General features: G+C 38.7%; 1 protein-coding gene across 3 annotated transcripts in view; it reads left to right on the forward strand.

Annotated features, from left to right (window-relative positions):
* LOC101475608 (ephrin type-A receptor 6) overlaps nt 1–19,381 on the forward strand; it is an 81,360-nt gene that overhangs the window by 11,335 nt on the left and 50,644 nt on the right. For 2 of the 3 annotated variants that reach the window (XM_004543312.2, XM_076883604.1), the window contains exon 2: nt 9,218–9,282. In XM_004543312.2, the coding sequence (XP_004543369.1) occupies nt 9,218–9,282 (65 nt within the window). Of the gene's footprint in view, nt 1–2,632; nt 2,684–9,217; nt 9,283–19,381 lie in introns of those variants that run through there. The other variant, XM_076883600.1, reaches the window with a different exon arrangement.

A 19,381-nucleotide genomic window follows, 5' to 3' on the forward strand; every position in this document is an offset into this window, starting at 1 on the left:
AGGGTCCACTTTAACTGTGCTAGCTCCTTCATATTCTCACACTCTTTCACTTTCCCAAGTACAAAGATACATACGTTGTGTGTCATAGATATTCAAGGTTAACTAAAGGCCATTAGACACTATTGCATAAAAGTGATGGGCAATTTAACATTTTTCAGATGTGAACTTGTCAGATGACATATATACACACTGAACTTATTGCATTTTTGCTGAAAATTCATCCTAAGACAAAAATTTATGAAAAAAATAAAGTCAACATCAAGCCATGATGAGCTGGTCCTGATGTTTCTAAACAAGAAAAGGGTGAAACAGAGATTTTGGGTTCACACAGTTCTCAAGAGAAGGCAGCAGCAGGAAGAATTTCATGGTTTGGTCCAGGAGTTTAAGCTGTACCCCGACTGCATTCGTACATATTTCAGTATGTCTGTGGAGCAGATTTAGCTCTTGTTAACACAGCTGGGACCACATTTGAGGGAGCAGAGAAATAATTTTGGAGAGCCGATTGACCTGGAGCAGTGTCTAGCTGTGTGTCTGAGGTAAAATAGTATTATTTTACTATTTCTATATGATTGTGTATTCAGTACTGGTGTGTCTTTGAGGCACACTTTGAGCTACACTTGTCAAATGCAGTGGTCTGATTGGTAAGATCTGTTTATTCACATGCAAAAATATTTAGCTTGGTTCAAAGAAATGAAAAGTGCATATTCATCCTACGAAACCACACAGTCAGAGGGAACGGCTGAATTAAGAATAGTTGAGCCTGAAAAATATTTTTAATGAAGTAATAATGGAATATTCACACGGATATTACTTATCCTGTAAGTAAAGGCCTTCAAACTCCAAAATTCCTGCAATGTCCTCTGTCCTTATAATAATTGTTGTTATTATTGGTTCACCAGGAAAGAGCCATACTCTCGAATGCATCCTTTTTCAGCATATTAGTGCATCAGAATCTAACAAACACACTTTGAGAAACTCCCTAAGAGATGTTTTTTGGGGATTTTGTAGGAAATGACAAATCTGGACTTGACTGCTCCATCCCTAGATGTGTAAAGCTTAGTAAAAAGTTCTTGTTGCTTCTGCAGATTTGCTAAAAAAGATTGAGATTCCCACTTTTCTCTTCGTGTTTAGTCTCTTAATGGTGATTCAAGTTGTAATCGTTAAACACAGCAATCTGCTGTTTACAAACTAACTAAGCACACAGCTTTACCTCTGTCTTTACAAATAAGTCCATGTCTTGTTTAAAATTCTACATTCTGTATCAATCTTTCTTCTTCTTGTTCTTCTTTTTTCTTTTTTTTTAAAATGTGAGCTGACATCTTTCAGGATTAGCAATCTCACAACTTCTATAAACATCTGTTACAATGCATTTATACTGAAGCTGCATTTGCTTGCATAAACATATGTAAATTCACCTTCAGAACAAAGCAATGAAGTGAGCAATTCTGTGAGGAGGAGTTTATCAAAGAGTATTTGATGGTTCAAATGGGACAAACTGAATGATTTATACTTATTTACATGGGAATCCTAATTTTCCATTGACCTCACATGGATGGTCAGGGACAACCAAAGGGCCAGATGTGCCGTGGGGGACATATAATACCCATGATTGGGTGAACCTGTTTAAACCGGCGCTTCTGAGCCTGCTCCTTGTAGTTCCTGTTGGATTGTAAACAAGAATGAGTTGCGACTGAGAATAATGATGCACAGTGTGACAGTCATTACAAAAGTGATGCAGCCATAGAGCTAGATGCTAGTTTTGTTTACAGAGCAGACCAGATGAGGGACCCGAGGAACAGTGAAAAACACAGCTGCCTGGACTGGGAGTTGTTCAGTTGCAGAACATTTTTTCTCTCGGATGAATTCATGACGGTGACAGCCATGGCAGTATTCCTCTGCATGGTAATGCTAAGCTAACACCAAAAAAGCTATATGATGGTAGTAATGATGAGCTGACAGGGACTTGAACCAGATCTTAAGTCGGTTATCCACTGAAATGTCAACTTTCCAACAAGAGGGAACAAGACCCAAAGTCTATTCTACTCAAATTACATTAAAATGTCTTATTTACATCTAGACCACATTTCCCTAAGTCTGACTCCAGCTTAAGTGTAATGAAACAACACAACCCCCCCCCCCCCCCCCAAAAAAAAAACAAACAAACAAAAAAACAGCTATCAGGACAGTACAAGTACAGCCTGGGGAAGCCACCTCAGTGCTGCAGCACAATTTTGATAACACAGAGTGGGATTTGTTTGCAGAAGAATCAGGCCTAGAGGTACATGCTGGTTAAGTCCCTAGTTACATAAACTTTTGCACAGAAAATGTGTTAACATAAAAACACCTCTTAGGTGTTTCCTAGCCTGAGGCCATGGATAAACAGCAGTGTGAGGATACCACTCAGGGAGTGGGATGCAGATGTCAGATAAAGTGACAAACAAGCCTGAATCATGGTGAAAACTTCAAAGCCACATGAGCACATTGTGAACTATTTTTACAACAAACCATCCCACAGCATATGGAAAGGTTTTAAGTATAAACTGATGGACAAAAAGACCACCCAGTGATGACTGCAAGCTGTCTGACACTTTTCAGTTCTTTCCCCATTTGACAGACCAGACCAGCAAGTCTCCTCAACTGAATACCCCACCCTATGAGGACCCAACATTGGTCTTAATGCCAGGTGAGGAACATCTCACAAGTATTATCAATCAATCAATCAATCAATCAATCAATCAATCAATCAATCAATCAATCAATCAATCAATCAATCAATCAATCAATCAATCAATCAATCTCTCGAGAAGCATGCCCTGTCACAAATCAGAAGCATCTTCTACCACTAAGCTAGATACGTATAACTTTGCCTACCTCTCATCTCATCCTCAACTAAAAGATGAAACCGTTATGTCAGTGGACTTCAGAGAGCTGCATCAAACACCATCATTCTTCAGAAATTGGTCAGCAAACTGCAAAAACCTGCATCATAAACTTTGTCTCTGACCAACCTCTTTCACTCTATTCTAAGTAAAGGGTACTTCACAGGGTTAATGTTGAGCCCAATGCTCTCCAAACGTTTGACCCATGACTGTAACCCCATTCGTGCCATTATAAAGTTAGTTGGAAACACAGTAGTGGTGCTTATAGGGGAGACAGCCTACTGCCCTGAGCTGAACAATCTCAGCATCACAACCATTCTACCAGCTGTGCCACTATGTAGTGCAGCATTTGTCCAGCTGATGATCATAAGGAATTCGACAGATCGTTAGGTGGTCATTCAACATGTTAAAAAAATGAAAGAACTGAATCTGTTTCCAAGGCGAGCATTAAAATAACAAATAGAATAAAATGGAGTAAATAGAATAACACAACAACAATAATTGCACGGTGAAGGTGAACCAGACCCCCCAGACATAAACACAATTTGTGGCACTAAAAACATTCAACCCACTTCCTGTATGAACCTCTGCTGTGTGGTGGATGAAGGTCAACACAAACCACCTAAAAGACTGAGGAGCAGCTCATCTACAGAGCTCCATGCCTCCATCACACATGTCCTTGTGAAAGCACCGACTCCACTGTAGGCGATTACACACATGTACACACTGCACATCGCACAGTACAAGTAGTAAAAACTTTCTAATATTGTCACTGCTGCTTCTTTTTAAGATTATGTATACTTCTACATTCTATTTATTTTACTGTGAGGCATGATTTTCAGTTTAGTTCAATTCAATTACATTATATTTTTTTAATGCCAAGTCACAGCAGCAGCTGCCTCGGGGCACTTTATAAAAAATGTACAAAAACATTGAATTGTATAGAATTTCGTTGTCCGTAAACAGAGCAGATTAAAAGCTTTCAAACAAGTGTTAAACCTAACATAACAAGAAGAAGCCACAAGGTCAAGCTGCAACGGAGCCATGATTTCAGCTTGTGAAGAGATCCACGGTGTGACAGGCAAACATTGTGTTTACCTGTGTTGGTTAAACTATGATTAGACAGTGAGTCCAGGAGTTTGAGTTCATTTTTTTGCCCTTTTTTTCCTCTGATCAATCAAAATAAAAATGCAAAAATTCTCAAAAAACAAAGCAAATGTTCTTCCTTGATAAATGGCTCGTACTCAAATCATTTATTGAAACTAGCATCTGGTACAATTACTGCCAATGAAATATTCACCAAATTAAAAACTCTTTTTTTCTTTATCCACTGATCTGCTTTGTATTTTACGAAGCAGGTATCTGACACGTCGTCCTTTCTATGGGATCATTTCATCTGATCAGCAGTAACATTTAGACAGACGCTGGAATGACTTTTTCAGGAACCTGCATCATCTGTGCTCAGAGTCAGATGAATTAGATGCTGCTGTCCACTTTTATTATCATCTCATAGAAAATAATGATTCATTTTTTTCCCAGTGGCTTTCTCTAACCACATCCAGGAAACTTTAAAAAAAAAGCCAGGGGTCCTTATAGAACTGTCTGTCACCCTGGTGGAGCTCAGCCTTGTGGAGTATCCTTATCCTCATACCTTATATACATATCCTAAAATATTTATGGATCCTGAATACTCAGTGTCTAGATAGTGTTAATGAACCACCTGCGAGTACACACACACACACACACGCACGCGCACACACATATGCACGCATGCATATATGCACAGACATATTCTGCAAACTACTACTTAAAACACAGTTTGTCTCTGCATTAGGCTTTCAAAAACAAAACAAAAAACCAAACCCTTCTGGTCTGTGCACTTACTAGACAACAAGAATCAGAGGTCAAAGAAGGCTAAGCAACAGAGGTTCTTTAGTTCTTTACAACATAAAAGTGTAGGATGATATTCTTGTAAATGGAAATCTTCAAAGGAAGGTGCAGACAGTTAAGTGAGAAAATGGTAAATGCGTATTTCCTTACTTATCAAGCAATTGCAAAGCCTCTTTCAAAAATTCATGAGCTTGAAGTGTTCTTCTCCCCTGCCTTTGTCATCATTAGTCGTGTCTTGTTGCGTTACTGTCACCTGTAGATTAGTGAAAGACTGGGAAACCACTGAAAGGAATGTGCATCACATCGCCTTTTTAAAACAAGGACCGACTCTCGGAAAAACAGCCCCATGGCACTTCTGAACTCCGCAGGAAACCTCTGATATGAAACAGCCTGCAACATAACTCCTGTAATGTGCAGACACCCAACGTGTCTCGGGTAAAGGAAGGACACAGGAGATCATTACACAGGATATTGTTTTACTGTTAGAAGCAGAAGTCCCCGATCACACCTTTGATCCCGTTCAGACCATCTGCTATGGCATAAAAAAGCGTTACAGCATACAGAAATATTAGAGCATGTTTCTGATTTCAGAAGGAGAATATTGTTGAATGTCCTGCCTGATGATATACAGCCCTTTACCTTGGTATGAATAGCTGGCTACAGGAATGGCAGTTCCAGTTGCAAAGGTTTCATTGGCCGATGAAAGGAAATGTAACCAATCAACGTAATGGTTAAAATTACAGAACATATTCAAAACAGCCTGCCTTCAAATAGGGACAGCTCTTGTAAGCCATCAAACCCTTTCATTATGTTGCAGTGAGATTTGTCCCAAAAGCTTTGCAGAGCCACACCGTACATCTCCCAAAGTGTGCCTCTGCAATAATCCGATAGTGCAGAACCTTTTTAAAAAAAAACCAAAAAAAAAAAACCAGCTTCAGGTTATTATGCTTCTAAAGCAATGCACAGACAAAACTAATGTGATTTGGACTCCTGATAAGTGATTACCAGTGTAATTGTGCTTGCGTGAAAAACAAAAACGGTGTATCAAATTGCCTCCACTGTGGTCTTGGACCATTATTTCCTGGCTCAAAAGATAGTTGTGGAAGTTAATAGTTTCATTCCCACATTGCTATGCATGTATGTTTGTGTGTGCGCTTGGCTTTATGTATATGTGTAACAGAAGGAGAGACAGACAGAGAAGGGACTGCAGTCAGCTGAGCCTGAAGAAGTCACTTGGATGAGTGACGAAACTTTTCTCCCACTGAAAACGCTGCGTCCAGCTGAACAGAATCAACTTTTTGGGACAGAGAAGGGAGTTACTGGAAAATTTTGTGCTGCCAAACGTGCCGTGGAACATTGCTCATGATCATCAAAGACTCTTCTAATTTGGTCCAAATCAATATCTTTCTGTCTCCCTTGGTCTGTCTCACAGGCTCCCTCCCTACATCTCTCTATGTCCTCCTTTTGAACAGAGGCAAGGCCACCTTATTATAATTCAGACCTTAATTACCAGCTGGGAATCAAGGCTAAATGAAGTCTCTGTAAATACTAAAGTGGTTCATTAAGTGTATCTACTCTGGTTATCTAACTTGTTCTCAAAACAGTCACAACCCCATTAAATTAGTCCAGATTTGGCAAAGTCCACCGTACACTAGAGTGACAGGTCGTCTGAAGATGTGACTCTTTGGTCTATAATGTCGACCACTGAAGTGGGACATACTTTATTGATAGAGATTGTAATTAACTGGCTGTGTGGAGACAAAGGAAATTGCACATTCATCATATCAAATTGGCTCAGGGGGCTTAGCAAGGGCCAGATAATGGCTCTCTTCATGCCTGAGCCGTGACCAGAGTGCAGACAGCAAGGGATTGCTACATTTGTATACACAATGCAGCCGTGGATTCACACAAATAAACTGTTGTTAACATGCTCATGCAAAAACACCACCACTAACACTAATGCTGAAATCAGACTGCTCCGTGCTTTTGTCTTTTCAAACGGTCGCTGAGTCAGATTAACTATTAGAGCATAAACTCTTGGCGTGACTCCATAATGGATGTGCAAAGGAGCAAAGGGACTGACCTGACGTCATACTGCTAACATTTTTGCATGTGATCACAGCTAAATGAACAAACACACTGTGTCGGAGGTGGGCTTTATCTCTTTCTTTTTCACTCACAATAGAGAGTGAGTGCGCCTGTGGGTAGGCGCTGTGACTGTGCACTCACAGAGATGATGTCACAGCCATAGATGGGATTTCATTGATTAATGCTCTTGACTGGAGGGGGAGAACTGTTGTAAAGACTTGCAGAAATGAGATAAAATGTTGTTTCTGTTTTACCGTGCTATTTTTTATAGCAAGAGCTCTCCGTGCTGCCATGGGTCACCATCACTGAATACATTACACCTGTGAACGTTGTCAAATATTGCCAAAGAAGAAATTAATGGGCACCCAATTGGAAGTATGGAAGCACACTGTGAAGGGAATGTGAGTGCCTTTCAGCGTGAAATCACGGGGATCTCGCCACTTGCCTTATCAAGCACCAAAACTCTTCAGATTTTTAACATGTTCACAACTTATACACAAATTCTGCGTTTTCTTTTTTTGTTTTTTTTTGTTTTTACAAGGAGGTGCATGAAGAGGACACTAATCCATACACTACAAAGGCGGGAATGCCATTTTAGGAAAAAAAGTATTTTAAATTAATTAAAAAGAGAAAGGACCTGTGTAATCAGCAATCAGTAGTCCACATGAGTCCATGGGTGGAGAAATGGTGTGTGCCAGGAGTGTCACACATAAGGCTTGAGGGTCAGTATCCCAGCAAAGACCCCAATCCAGCCCACTGGAGGGCTTTGGAACAAGGATGATAAAAAGTTTTGGACTTTTGACTGTATTGTTGTAAGTTTTACAGCATTTGACAGATAAAGACCTCCCTCAAACTCAGTTATACTACAAAAACCAACAGATGAACAAGTAAATGGCATAAAAGTTCCTGTTTTTTCACTATTTACTTGAGAATGTTTTGAAATTATTTTATTTTTTTTAATTTCTTTTTACAATGAATCCACAGTAAAACCAACAAACCAAAAAAAGAAAAAGAAAAAAAAAACAGGATGTTTACTTATGATTACAGGACAGTCTGTCCAATGAGCTAATAGAACTAATTTTACACAGTAATTTCTTATTGTTTCCGCCCAAAGAGTCATGCTGACAGATGTTTTCCATTTATTACAGGAACATGTCTTTATCATGTAGACAAACTGACATGCTGTTGAAATTGCACTTCTTTCACTCCCAATAAGATATCTCAGGGAATAAATGTGTCGTTAAACATTGTTGCACCGACACAAAGGTGAGTTTCACTCGTCTGGCCCACTTAACATCAAAGTATGTGGCCCACAGTGTAAAATGTTTGACATCCCTGGTGTATGCAATGTTGTTTGGTGTACAAAACCAAACTGGAAAGCATCAAAAACATGTCACAACGAGGAGAGCGACCCAGCAGCTGAGCTCTGAGGGCTTTAATAAACAGGGGTGCACATAAGTGGTCCGCAGGTGCGCATTCGCTGTCAAAATAAAAGACGCGCACCAGATAAGAAGTTGCAACGCGCGTTTGCGTACATATAAAAGGCACTGTTTTTGTCCGCTAGAGTGGGATTTTCACGGCACATTCTGCACCACATCTCTGTGCATTCATCATTTGTTTGAAGCCAGCTCACCTCCTGCAACCACTTTTCCGAGAATACGTGCTTCTTTTGTGGTTCGGACTCCTTCTGTCATTTCTTATAGGTGGAGGAACATCAAAGTAATTGCTTAAAGGAGCTTCTTCGACATTTTTAAGAATTCTTTTTTTTTTTTTTTTGCCTGTCCCGTTTAGTAGATCATCACACTTAAAACGTAATGCAGTAGGAAAATGTTATAACATGTTACTGAACAATTCATAAATGATCCCACACTGACCATATATCTCTTGAAGTAGTTTTTAACTATTACAATTTTAATCTTAATTATTGATTTGTTGAGTTAAATAAAGTTTGATAATACTTCCACCTGTCCCCTTTATTCCTCTTTGGCTCTGACCTCTGAGAAGGAGAGTACTAATTTTTCCAGACTTCAGCGAGGTAGAGAGCAGATTTGTGTTGGTGTTGCGCTGGACTTTCCTAAGAGCTGTTATTTCATAGGTGGTTGAATTTGATAAGGGCCTTACACTTCTGTCAGCTCCTCATTGACAGCTTGATAACTATTGTCTGCTCTCTTCCTGTTTTGTCACCTCCATTTCTCTTCTTTTTAAATTCACCATCCAACCTCTCTCACACACTCGCTCTCTTACTCTTTTTGCTCTATCCTGTCATTCTTTGCATCTATGCTGTTGTTCTTTCACTTCTAACTTTTCTCCTTCATTTTACGAGACCTTTTCTTTTTTTTCCACCACTCTGCCCTATCTAGTGGTTCTGTTGGACACCACAACGGTACTGGGAGAACTGGACTGGAAGACTTATCCTGTCAATGGGGTGAGTGACCCTGGTATTTCTTGAATTAAGGCTATTAACTGTTTAAGGTTTTATTGATCAAAAAAAACTTCTGATACCCCCCCCCCCCCCCCCCCCTCCTTTTTTTGACCAATGGTAGACCAATGATGGCTACAATTTGAACCTCTCTTGTCCAAAATCGAATACTTGAGCCACAGCAGACTAGATTTTCTTGCATTTGAGTCAAATGAAGACAGGAGACAAGTTCTTGTGTCTTATTAAAAAAAATCCTGTGGGCATCAGGCGGCGTGTTTTATACGGCAGCCTTCCTGACAGCAGTTAGAGCAATGTGACATCCACTGAAGAATGATATGGTGACTTGTGGGAGCACAAAACACAGCACAGCAGGGGTTAAGAACATATGCTAAGTTTGCCCCTAGAGGAAGGTTGACTCAGAGGCAACAAGTGGATTGGAGGTGGACAGCAAGTGACAGCGTAGCTCGCAGGTCAGCCGTGTGGCAGATGTCATGCAGGAGCGCACAGTACACCACCTATATGAGAAGGGTGTACTGGACATACACACACAGCTACAACATTAAAACCACTGACAGGTGAAGTGTACAACACTGATAATCTCATTAAAGTGCGATATTGTGCTGCAAACCATGGCTCTGACATTTATGCGGATGAACCCATTACACTAAAACCACCGGACTAGACCTTTGTTAGTCCCCCAACGACATTAGATGAGAGCATGGGTAGAAGCAGTAAGAATGTAACTGAATACATTTACTTAAGTACTTGTTTAATGTACATGCTCTTTTTTAAAAAAAACAAAAAAACATTCACATGTTATGCTTCCTTTTGCTTTTGTTGTTGTTGTTTTTTTAAGATTAATTGCATAGTTATAGATCAAGCTACCTACCAATCAGCAATTAAAATCATCAACAGCTGCAACATTAAAGAGATGTTCACTCTTTAACGTATTTAATCAAAAATGATGCTCCAATGATATCATGTATATGATTCTGAAAAGGAGCATGTTTACTTCATGTACTTTAAATATATTTTAATTATACAATCTGTGCATTTTTAATACAATAATTATTTAAATAAAAAAAATCTAAGTACTCTTTTTTTCTGCAATTCTGCTTTTTGAATAATAAATCTGTAACACCTCATTTAAAAAAATCCTGGCAAATCCAGACAATATGATTTCCAGACTTCTGAAGGCTGTCTAGCCATTATTAGTAGTAATGATAATACTAATAATAAATATTATGTGTGAATTTTGCTGCTGGGACGGAAAAATCAACACACTTTAAAGAAAATCAGTAGACATGAGAGCTGTGTTTGCATCAGCAGTATGGTTGATGCAAACACAGCAGCCGTTTCTGTCGGCAGCTTTTCAAAACTCGCTGTGCTCATTTCACACGTCTGAGCTGGTTTGGAGAAAGCAGAATGTGTGTACCAGTTTTCTCAAAAAGAAACAGGGATACTGTTACGCACAGAAATCTGATCCATCCTCAGGATTTCTGATTACTGTGTGGGTGTGCACATCTGCGACTTAAGCGATACAGGAATATCATTACATCGCATTCATTTGCTTCTATTCAAAGAAGCTTCCACAGGGAAAAAGCAGTTTCACTCAAAACTGGAAGTGTAACCCTTTAATCAGATAACTCAAAGTACCTTCAGTGAATTTAAAGAAATAAACTTAGTGCAGTTCGGTCTATATATTATTGAATGCAGGCATAATTTAAAAGTTTAAAGTGCAGACTCTCAGTTTCAGTTGGAGAGGCTAAGGAATTATAGCCATTATCAAACAGCTCCCCTATTTTCAGCTTTTGTCTTTTTGGAAAGTCTGATCTGTCTTTTCTGCTAGGGAGAGCAGTCATTAGTTTAGTGAACTTTCTGTATTTCCTTTATGACAGACTTGAATAATGGCGTACATACCATTGAAAAGATCCTGTGATCATCACTGTTTTTTTTCTGTTGCTGTCTTTTTATGTTGCTCTGATCACCCATATTTTTTTTCCCCTCAAAATATGCTAAATTGCTAATTTGGCCACTCCACATTGTTCTGCTTTGCACTGAGGTCTCCTCTGACCACATGTTGATTAACAGAAACACCTCTCAGAACAAATAAACACTTTGAATCATCTACAGACCTCTTAACGGCTTAATTTATGCTCAACCGATGAAGGAACAGTTAGCACCTGTCTGAGAAACAGCTTTTGAGTCAGCTATCCAATTACACTGCCTATAAAAAAAGAGAGACTGCATATAAAAATAGCTTTATTTCCCCAACTGTTAATGCAGTTAGCAACACAACAAATACATTTAAGTTAGAGCTAAAATGCGAAACGTGTTTCAGCATCAAAAAAATATAAGGACCCTATAATTTCCCTATAGCTGTTTAGATGTCTTGTACAACATAACTTAAGAGCAGGTGCATCGTGAGCCAGTCTATCAAGAAATAAGTACAGGTCTGCTGAAAAGTAGATGTCCATTCTCAAATACATGGTCAAAGAGCAGCTCTCCTCTGACCCACTTCCACTTCGTACCAAACTCTCTTGATTTATCAAATAAATGAAAAGACAAACTTCAAATTAATAAATAAATTGGTGTCTTCGTGCAGTTAAAAATCACAGGACAGCTGCTAAAGACTAAATACTAAAGTATTACACTATTAAAGCTTCATATATAACATTATTATTTATACCTCGTAACTATGAGTAAGTAAACATGTAGAAGTCCACTCTTCCTTTGATTTAATTTATTTACGCAATTAGATATTAATTAGGTACACCTGCTGCTCAAATGGTTTAAGCAAATATCTAATCAGCCAATCATATCGCGTTCATTAAAATTTAGGCATGAAGCGATAGTCAAGATGACGTGCTGAAGTTCAAACTGAGCATCACAATGGGGAAGAAAGATTTAAGTGACTTTGTACATGGCATGGTTGCTGGTGCTAGACAGGCTGTCTGAGTATTTCAGAAACTGCTAATCTACTGGGATTTCCCCACACAACCATCTCCAGGGTTTACAGCGAATGGCCAGAAAAAGAGAAAATATTCAGTGAGCAGCAGTTTTCTGGCTCAGAGGTCAGAGGAGAAGCAAGACTGCTTCAAGTTGATAGGAAGGTAACAGTAACTAGAATAACCAATTGTTATATGCAGAATACCATCTCTGTTCTCTGCACAATAAAATAAACCTTAAAGAAGATGGGCTACACCAACAGAAGACCATTTTTGGAGGCACATTCAGGTAGTTGTGTCAGATTTTGGCTTAAACATCACAAAAGCATGGAGCCACTCTGTCTTGCATCATACAATTCAGGCTGATGGCGATGTTGTAAAGCTGTGGAGGATATTTACTTGGCACACTTAGGGTCCCTTAGCACCAACTGAGCATTGTTTAAATGCCACAGGCTGCCTGAGTATTGTTTATCATTTTTCTAATAGTGGCTTCCAGCAGGATAAAACACCATGTCACAAAGCTCTAATCATCTCAGACTGGTTTTTATGAACATGACAATGAGTTCACTGTGTTCCACAGTCACCAGCTCTCAATCCAGCAGAGCAGACTGGAAAACGATAGAATGAAAGATTTGCATCATGGATGTGTTGCTGACAAATCTGCAGCAACTGTGTGATGCTGTCATGTCAACATGGACAAAAATCTCTGAGGAATGATTCCAGCACCTTGTTGAATCTGTGTCGTGAAGAATTAAAGCAGTTCTAAAGGGCAAAAGGGGATCTTACCCAATAACAGTTTGGCATATCCAATGAAGTGTCCAGGGAGTGTGAGCACTGCATTGTTCACGTTTGTTATGTGTATCTAATTCTCTCACGTATGTTGATTATTAAACCACATTTATCTACTATAAAATAATACATTTGAATTTAGTAAAACAGCACTTTGAAGCTGAGACCATTTGTGAAATACTGAAGATGCAATTAACCAACCTCCTGAAGCCCAGAGATCTTAATTTAACAGAGTCTGGTTTTCTCGGCTTTTGTTGTTTATAGAACATATGCGACAACATTTATATGCAATGAATACAGATTCAAACAAGCCATTACAATATCTAGAGATTAAACTAATTTAATTGCAGTATATGATTCTTTTAGGTCTGAGCCTGAAGGAGAAGCGCTGCTGTAGATTTCATTCTTACAAATATTTCATCGGGGACTGAGCAACCATCAGCAGCAACAATAATTTTTTCATGACTTCGTGTCTAATTCAAGACACAAAGTGGTTGTGGGGTGGGGGCTGTTTGTGCTTTCAGGCTATTATTAAAAGTGTAATAAATCCTTTGGAGCAAAACCAATAAATAGCAGCAAAAGGCTGAGATATTTTCAGGGCCAAATACCAATATTGAAAAAGCTTCTCCTCCCTTGCACGCAGCCTAAACAGCGTTTTTGCTATGGGGACCAGCAATGCCATTAATTGGTTGAACAAAAACACAGCAAAACTCCACCACCTAGATTCATATCAAATCAATAATTCATCAAAACTACAGAGATTTAATGACATTTTCATAACACCACTCTCTCCCTTCCCTTTAGTCTGACAATGACAAATTGCCTTGTTTTAATCAAAACCTCAAATCTCTTAGCCAGGTTGAGTGCCGCCTCCGTTGTTTTTAATACAATGCTATCTGTCTGTGCAGTGTCGTTAGGTGTGCGCATGTGTGCACGTGTCATTTATCTTAATGTTTCAGCACCTATGAACATGAACTATTTATTCTCTGATTTTCACCTTAAGGGAAACTCCAGATTAACTTTTATTTCTGACTTTGTGCACTAATTACATAAATTCCTGTTGATGTGTTACTAAAACATGGATGGTTTTCCAAAAATAAAAACATTGCATGTGCTAACCAAAAACTGCTGCCCCATCTTGACAATCATTAAATTATCTTTCCTTGTTAACAGCTAAGGAATACCAGCTAACCTGCTCCTTTATTTGGAGAGAATATGATGCCAGTCATCACAGCTGCCAATATCAAAATATCCTTGGAAGTGAGCTGAAGTGAAAATGGCCAAAAGTGACTCATTATTTGCACTGGCAAAAAAAAAAAGAAAGAAAAATCCTCGGGGGCATTTAGATGCTTGAGTGCAAGATACAAACCCAGCCAGAAGTTTAAATCAGTTCTGTACTTCCTTCCATGGTGCAGCCATTGCCTATGCTGGCTAAAGCTGGGATAACTGCAGGTTATGTAATATTTTTGGTTTTCATATTTGGTTAAAATCGGCTTCTTTGGATTTCTTATGATTTCGGGTTTTTTTGTTATACTTTAAAAAATAATAATAATAATAATTTACACTGTTTCTGCTAACTTTCCTTTGTCTCTACATTCTGGGGCTCCCTGTCTGTCTTTAAGTTACTTTTTGTTTTATTTATTTGTGTAGTTTTTTTTTTTTTTTTACACTTCCTCTCCTCGTCTTATTCCCACCTCTAATTTCCTAATAGTTCCTGCCTATTAGTTCCCGTATGCAGTCTTATGTCTCTCTTATCAGGTAGTTTCACAATTTGCTTCCCACTTGTCTGCCCTTGAGTTTCTCAAATTCTTCCATTACCTTTAATTTTTTTTGTCTTTCTGTTCTTTTATAAACTTTTTTTTGGTTGTACCCAATTGGTTTCTTCTCTGCAGTGACTCAAATAGTTGTCCTTTATTTATTCATTATTTAGTATCCTTCTTCTGTCTTTTTAACTTTGAAACAGATATACAGAAATATTGTGGAAAAAATGAAGGAATAAATACTCACCCTAGTGGAGGCATTTCAAACATCTTTTTTATAAAGAAAAAACAAAAGCCTACACTGTAGATACATTTTCAGTTTGTTTCTGTATTATTCTTAGTGTAGCTGTCATGGAGGAGGACCCAAATGTGGAATATTAAGGCAACAGGATAAACTGAAAAGATGCCTTTATTTAAACTGACAGAAAAGTCAAAAAACCCGACTAAAAACATCACAACATAAAAGACTCTAACAATTTTGGCAGCAAAAACATACAGAAGTAAAATAAGACACTGTGAGAAGGACTGAGAGAAAAACACCTCTATATATATACACAAGAGAGCAATTAGAAGAAGTGAACACAGCTGGGGCGAAATGAAACACAGGTGAAGAGAATCTAGGTAACGAGACAAGGAGGAAATAAAGTTCAACAAAGCACAAGAGACAAAGGAGTACCAAAATAAAGCAGGAAGTAACAAATGGGGGTGGGGGGCAAAGACTTAACAAGGGTACTGGGGGGATACACTAGACTGAAACACAAAGAATTAAATGTAAATCAATACTGAAGATGTAGAAAGAACCAAGAATTCAAAAGTAACAAGAACTAAAGAATAAAACCCCAAAGGAACTATAAACTTTCTAAAACTCAAAACACAGGGACCCATGACTATGACAGAATTCTGTCTAAAAGTCTGGTAAGGTGGCCAAAGATCAATAAACTTGTTCTTATCAAAAAGAAAAGATGTTTAGAGCATCTGAAATACTGCTATAAGTTGCATTCACTTTATTACTCCTCTACAGCACAGTGTTGCCCTGGGAAAAGAGATTTTAAAGACTCGTGCTCAGTACATATGAACTTAAACTATGCCAAGAGTGTTTGAAAAAGCATCAAATTTCAGTGCAGTGGAAGTTGTGGGAGTCACTATCGAGCATCATTTGATGGTGGGGCATCCTTTTCTGACGCATGGTCACATGACCACATGGTTTGACAAGAACGTAAGAATATTTTGTAATTGACCTGTAAATAAAAGAATACTGTAAATAAGTGACCATATGAAATTGTAGAAAGGGTTTTTTCTCAGGTTTTATGAAGGTTTCTGATTTTGCATTTTTGTTGCCTCAGGGCAATATGGTGCGATGAGGGATATTTCCTGTGGGAGAATGTCATGTACTTGTGCACATTTCACATGTTGCTGGAACAATTCAGTTCAATTCTGTTCCATTCTAATTTAATTATATAGCGCCGAATCACAAAAAGATCAGGCATTCAACACAATTTTGAGATTTACATTGGGAAGCTTCCAGGTGTAGACGCAAGTGAAAACATGGTCAAAAATACTAAATTGTCTGTAAAAATCCAAAAAAGAAAACAAGAAGAGAGGGCGAACCAATGGTGGTATATCTCGAAAGTATGAGAAGAAGAAGAAGAAGAAGAAGAAGCAGGCCCACAGCTCCCATTTCAAATCAAGATCTCCTCTTGGACAATGCATCACTCTGGCCAACAAAATATGACAACCCAATCGGTCGGGGCAGATGGCCGCCCCTCCCTGACCCTGGTTCTGCTGGAAGTTTCTTCCTGTCAAAAGGGAGTTTTTCCTTCCCCCTCTCACCACATGCTTTCTCACTTGGGGCCATCTGATTCTTGGGGTTTTCTCTTTATTTTTTTAGGGTCTTTACCTCACAATATAAAGCACCTTGAGGCAATAAAGGTTGTGATTTTGCACTATATGAGTAAAATGGAGTCAAACAAGGGAAGATGTAGGGTACCTGGGTGCACAGATACACCAAAGTGATGCGTACAAAGTGTAATGTGCACCTCTGTGTAGATATTTACAGATATGTAAATATGTTTCAAGTGTTTTTCAGATCTTTGTTTCATAATCTTTTGAGTTGTTTGGAAGTTTTTCTGATGTTTTTATTGCTCTTGCATAGTTGAGTTATGATACATGAGTTAATTATTTTCTCTATTATTATGTTTTGTTTTGTTTTTTACTATTGTTGCACAACATTGCCTCTAGGTAACTAAAAATATCTTGGAGAAGGGGTGTCTGAAATATACATTTTTTGTTTTGGCAATAAAATGGCCCAAAGTGAGTCAATAATTGATGTTGAATCATTTTCAGCATGTACCATCAAATTGTGTGCAGAAGAGGGCTTTAGGTATATATCCTAGGACAGCAGAGGCTATTTGAGTACAGTGAGCTCATTGTCATGTTCGAGAAACCAGTTTGAGGTGATTTGAACTTTGTGATATGGAAGCAGACATCAGAAGATGGACACACTGTAGCTGATGATCACAAAGAGACGGTTGTCAGTTGGTACTGAGGGGTTCAAAGTGTGCCAAGAAAATATCCCACACACCATTACCCCAACAACAGTCTGAACTGTTGATATAAGGCAAGATAGATCTCTTCTTGCATATTGTTTATGCTAAATTCTAACCTTACCTTCCAAATGTTGCAGCAGAAATCAATACCTATCAGACCAATCTTCTGTTGTCTAAGTTTGTGAACTGCCCATATGAATTGCAGTGTCAGGTTTCTGTGTACTGCTGTAGCAAATCTGCTTTAAGATTTGACATGTTGTTCATTCAGAGATGCTTTTCTGCATACCTTGGTTGTAACATTTGGTTATCTGAGTTACTGTTACAGGTCGAAGCAAAGACCTGCCACCAGTAGGTCAACCATTACTCAAACCAGTCCATCTGGCACCAACAACCATGTTCAAAGTCACTTAAATCACATTTCTTCCTCACCCTGATGTTTGATTTAAACCTCAGACACTGAGTTGCTGCTATTTGGTTCACTGATTAGATACTTGTATTAATGAGAAGCTGGAACAGTTTTACCCAAGGAAGTGGTAAAACTTCCTTGTTTGTTGTTCGTTTCTTCAGTGATTCAAGAGGTTTTGTCAGCATTAACTTCTTGTTCCACTGCTTTTATGACTTTGTACACTCTGTTTTCTCACAAAGTTTGCCATCACTGACTTAAATAATTACATAAGCCATATGTTGGCAAGGAAAGGTCCAGATCTACTTCTAATTGAGGACATTAAATAGAAATAAATCTGCAACGAATGTTTAATTTTCCAGCTTAATTAAGTGCTTAACAACTTAGTTGGCTCTAAAAAAAATATGCTGCCAAAGGTGAGGTTCACTTCACCATTTGTAAAAAAGAAAACTTTTTTCTCATGCATGTAAGCCTGGTCTTTGTCCAACCATCAGCTGATTTGAAAGATGATGTTTGTATCTGCAAGGCAAAAGTTCCATCTGAAGCAAGCTGTCAAATTTCTGTCAAGAGCTCAGTACATAAACTGCTGGAAGCAAAAAAAAGAAAGAAAGAAAGAAAAAAACCCAGCGTAGCAAGTTTTCCATTCTGAACATCGCTGCAAAATCAAATTGTTTTTCAGCTACTTCTCAAGCAGTTGCAACGAGAGCTAAAGTGTGTCGTAATGCATCATTGGTGTGTCAAAGCAGGAAGCGAACACTACTTAACCGAAAAAATAGGAATAGTTCGTCAGGCATCGTCCGGACAGGCTTTGGAAAGGATATATTGGGATATACACCAAGCCCCAGCCTCACCCACTGATTCATGTTGTGCACAGCAGCTCTCACAAAAACAGCTCCCAGCAGTTGGAACCCCTGGGGTGGTGCTAGTAGGTGCCTGAGACTGCGTCTAACAGCAGCACATCCTGTGGGCATTTTGGATGGTGGGGTGGAGACTCCATTGCTCAGATATGGGGAGTTTGGAGGCTGGATAGCATTCTCACTTACTGATGTTCCTTGAGCCAGTCCTGAATACCGTCCTGCTGGGCAGGCCAAAACCGTCGGTGAGTAACATGGAAATGGGTAGTATGCTGAGTTTGCAGTAATTTTTAGGTTGTACAAGTTAAGGTAACATCAACATGAATGCTATTACCCAGGGTTTCTTGGCTATTCACTTCACATGCCTTTGGTTTTATTGTGGCTGATCCGTGTACATGCACAAACTGTGCAGCTAAACTGACCTGCACGGCTGTCCTCACTGAGGTGTCCTCATTCAGATAAAGTATCATCAATAAAATGTTGCGTTCAAACACCTGCACCGACAACATCCAAGTTGAACTGCTTGTTTTCTCTTTAAAAAAACATATCATCATTTAAAAACTGGATCTTTATGTGATGATATTGTGAATCACTCAGGTAATCTTTGTCTAAATCTTTTTCACAGCACTGCATATTTTTATATTTGTTAATTTTAAGAGAATTGATAGCAAGAACATTTTAAAACATTATGAGCTGTTCAGCTGCACAGTCCCGATAAACATTATTAATTCCTATGGATGTAATTGAGCAGAACTATTTCTAAAGGTACATCAACCACAACCCCAAAACTCTTGAATACATTGAT

This window comes from Maylandia zebra, linkage group LG1 (genome assembly GCF_041146795.1).
Source record: "Maylandia zebra isolate NMK-2024a linkage group LG1, Mzebra_GT3a, whole genome shotgun sequence".
Lineage (NCBI taxonomy): Eukaryota > Metazoa > Chordata > Actinopteri > Cichliformes > Cichlidae > Maylandia > Maylandia zebra.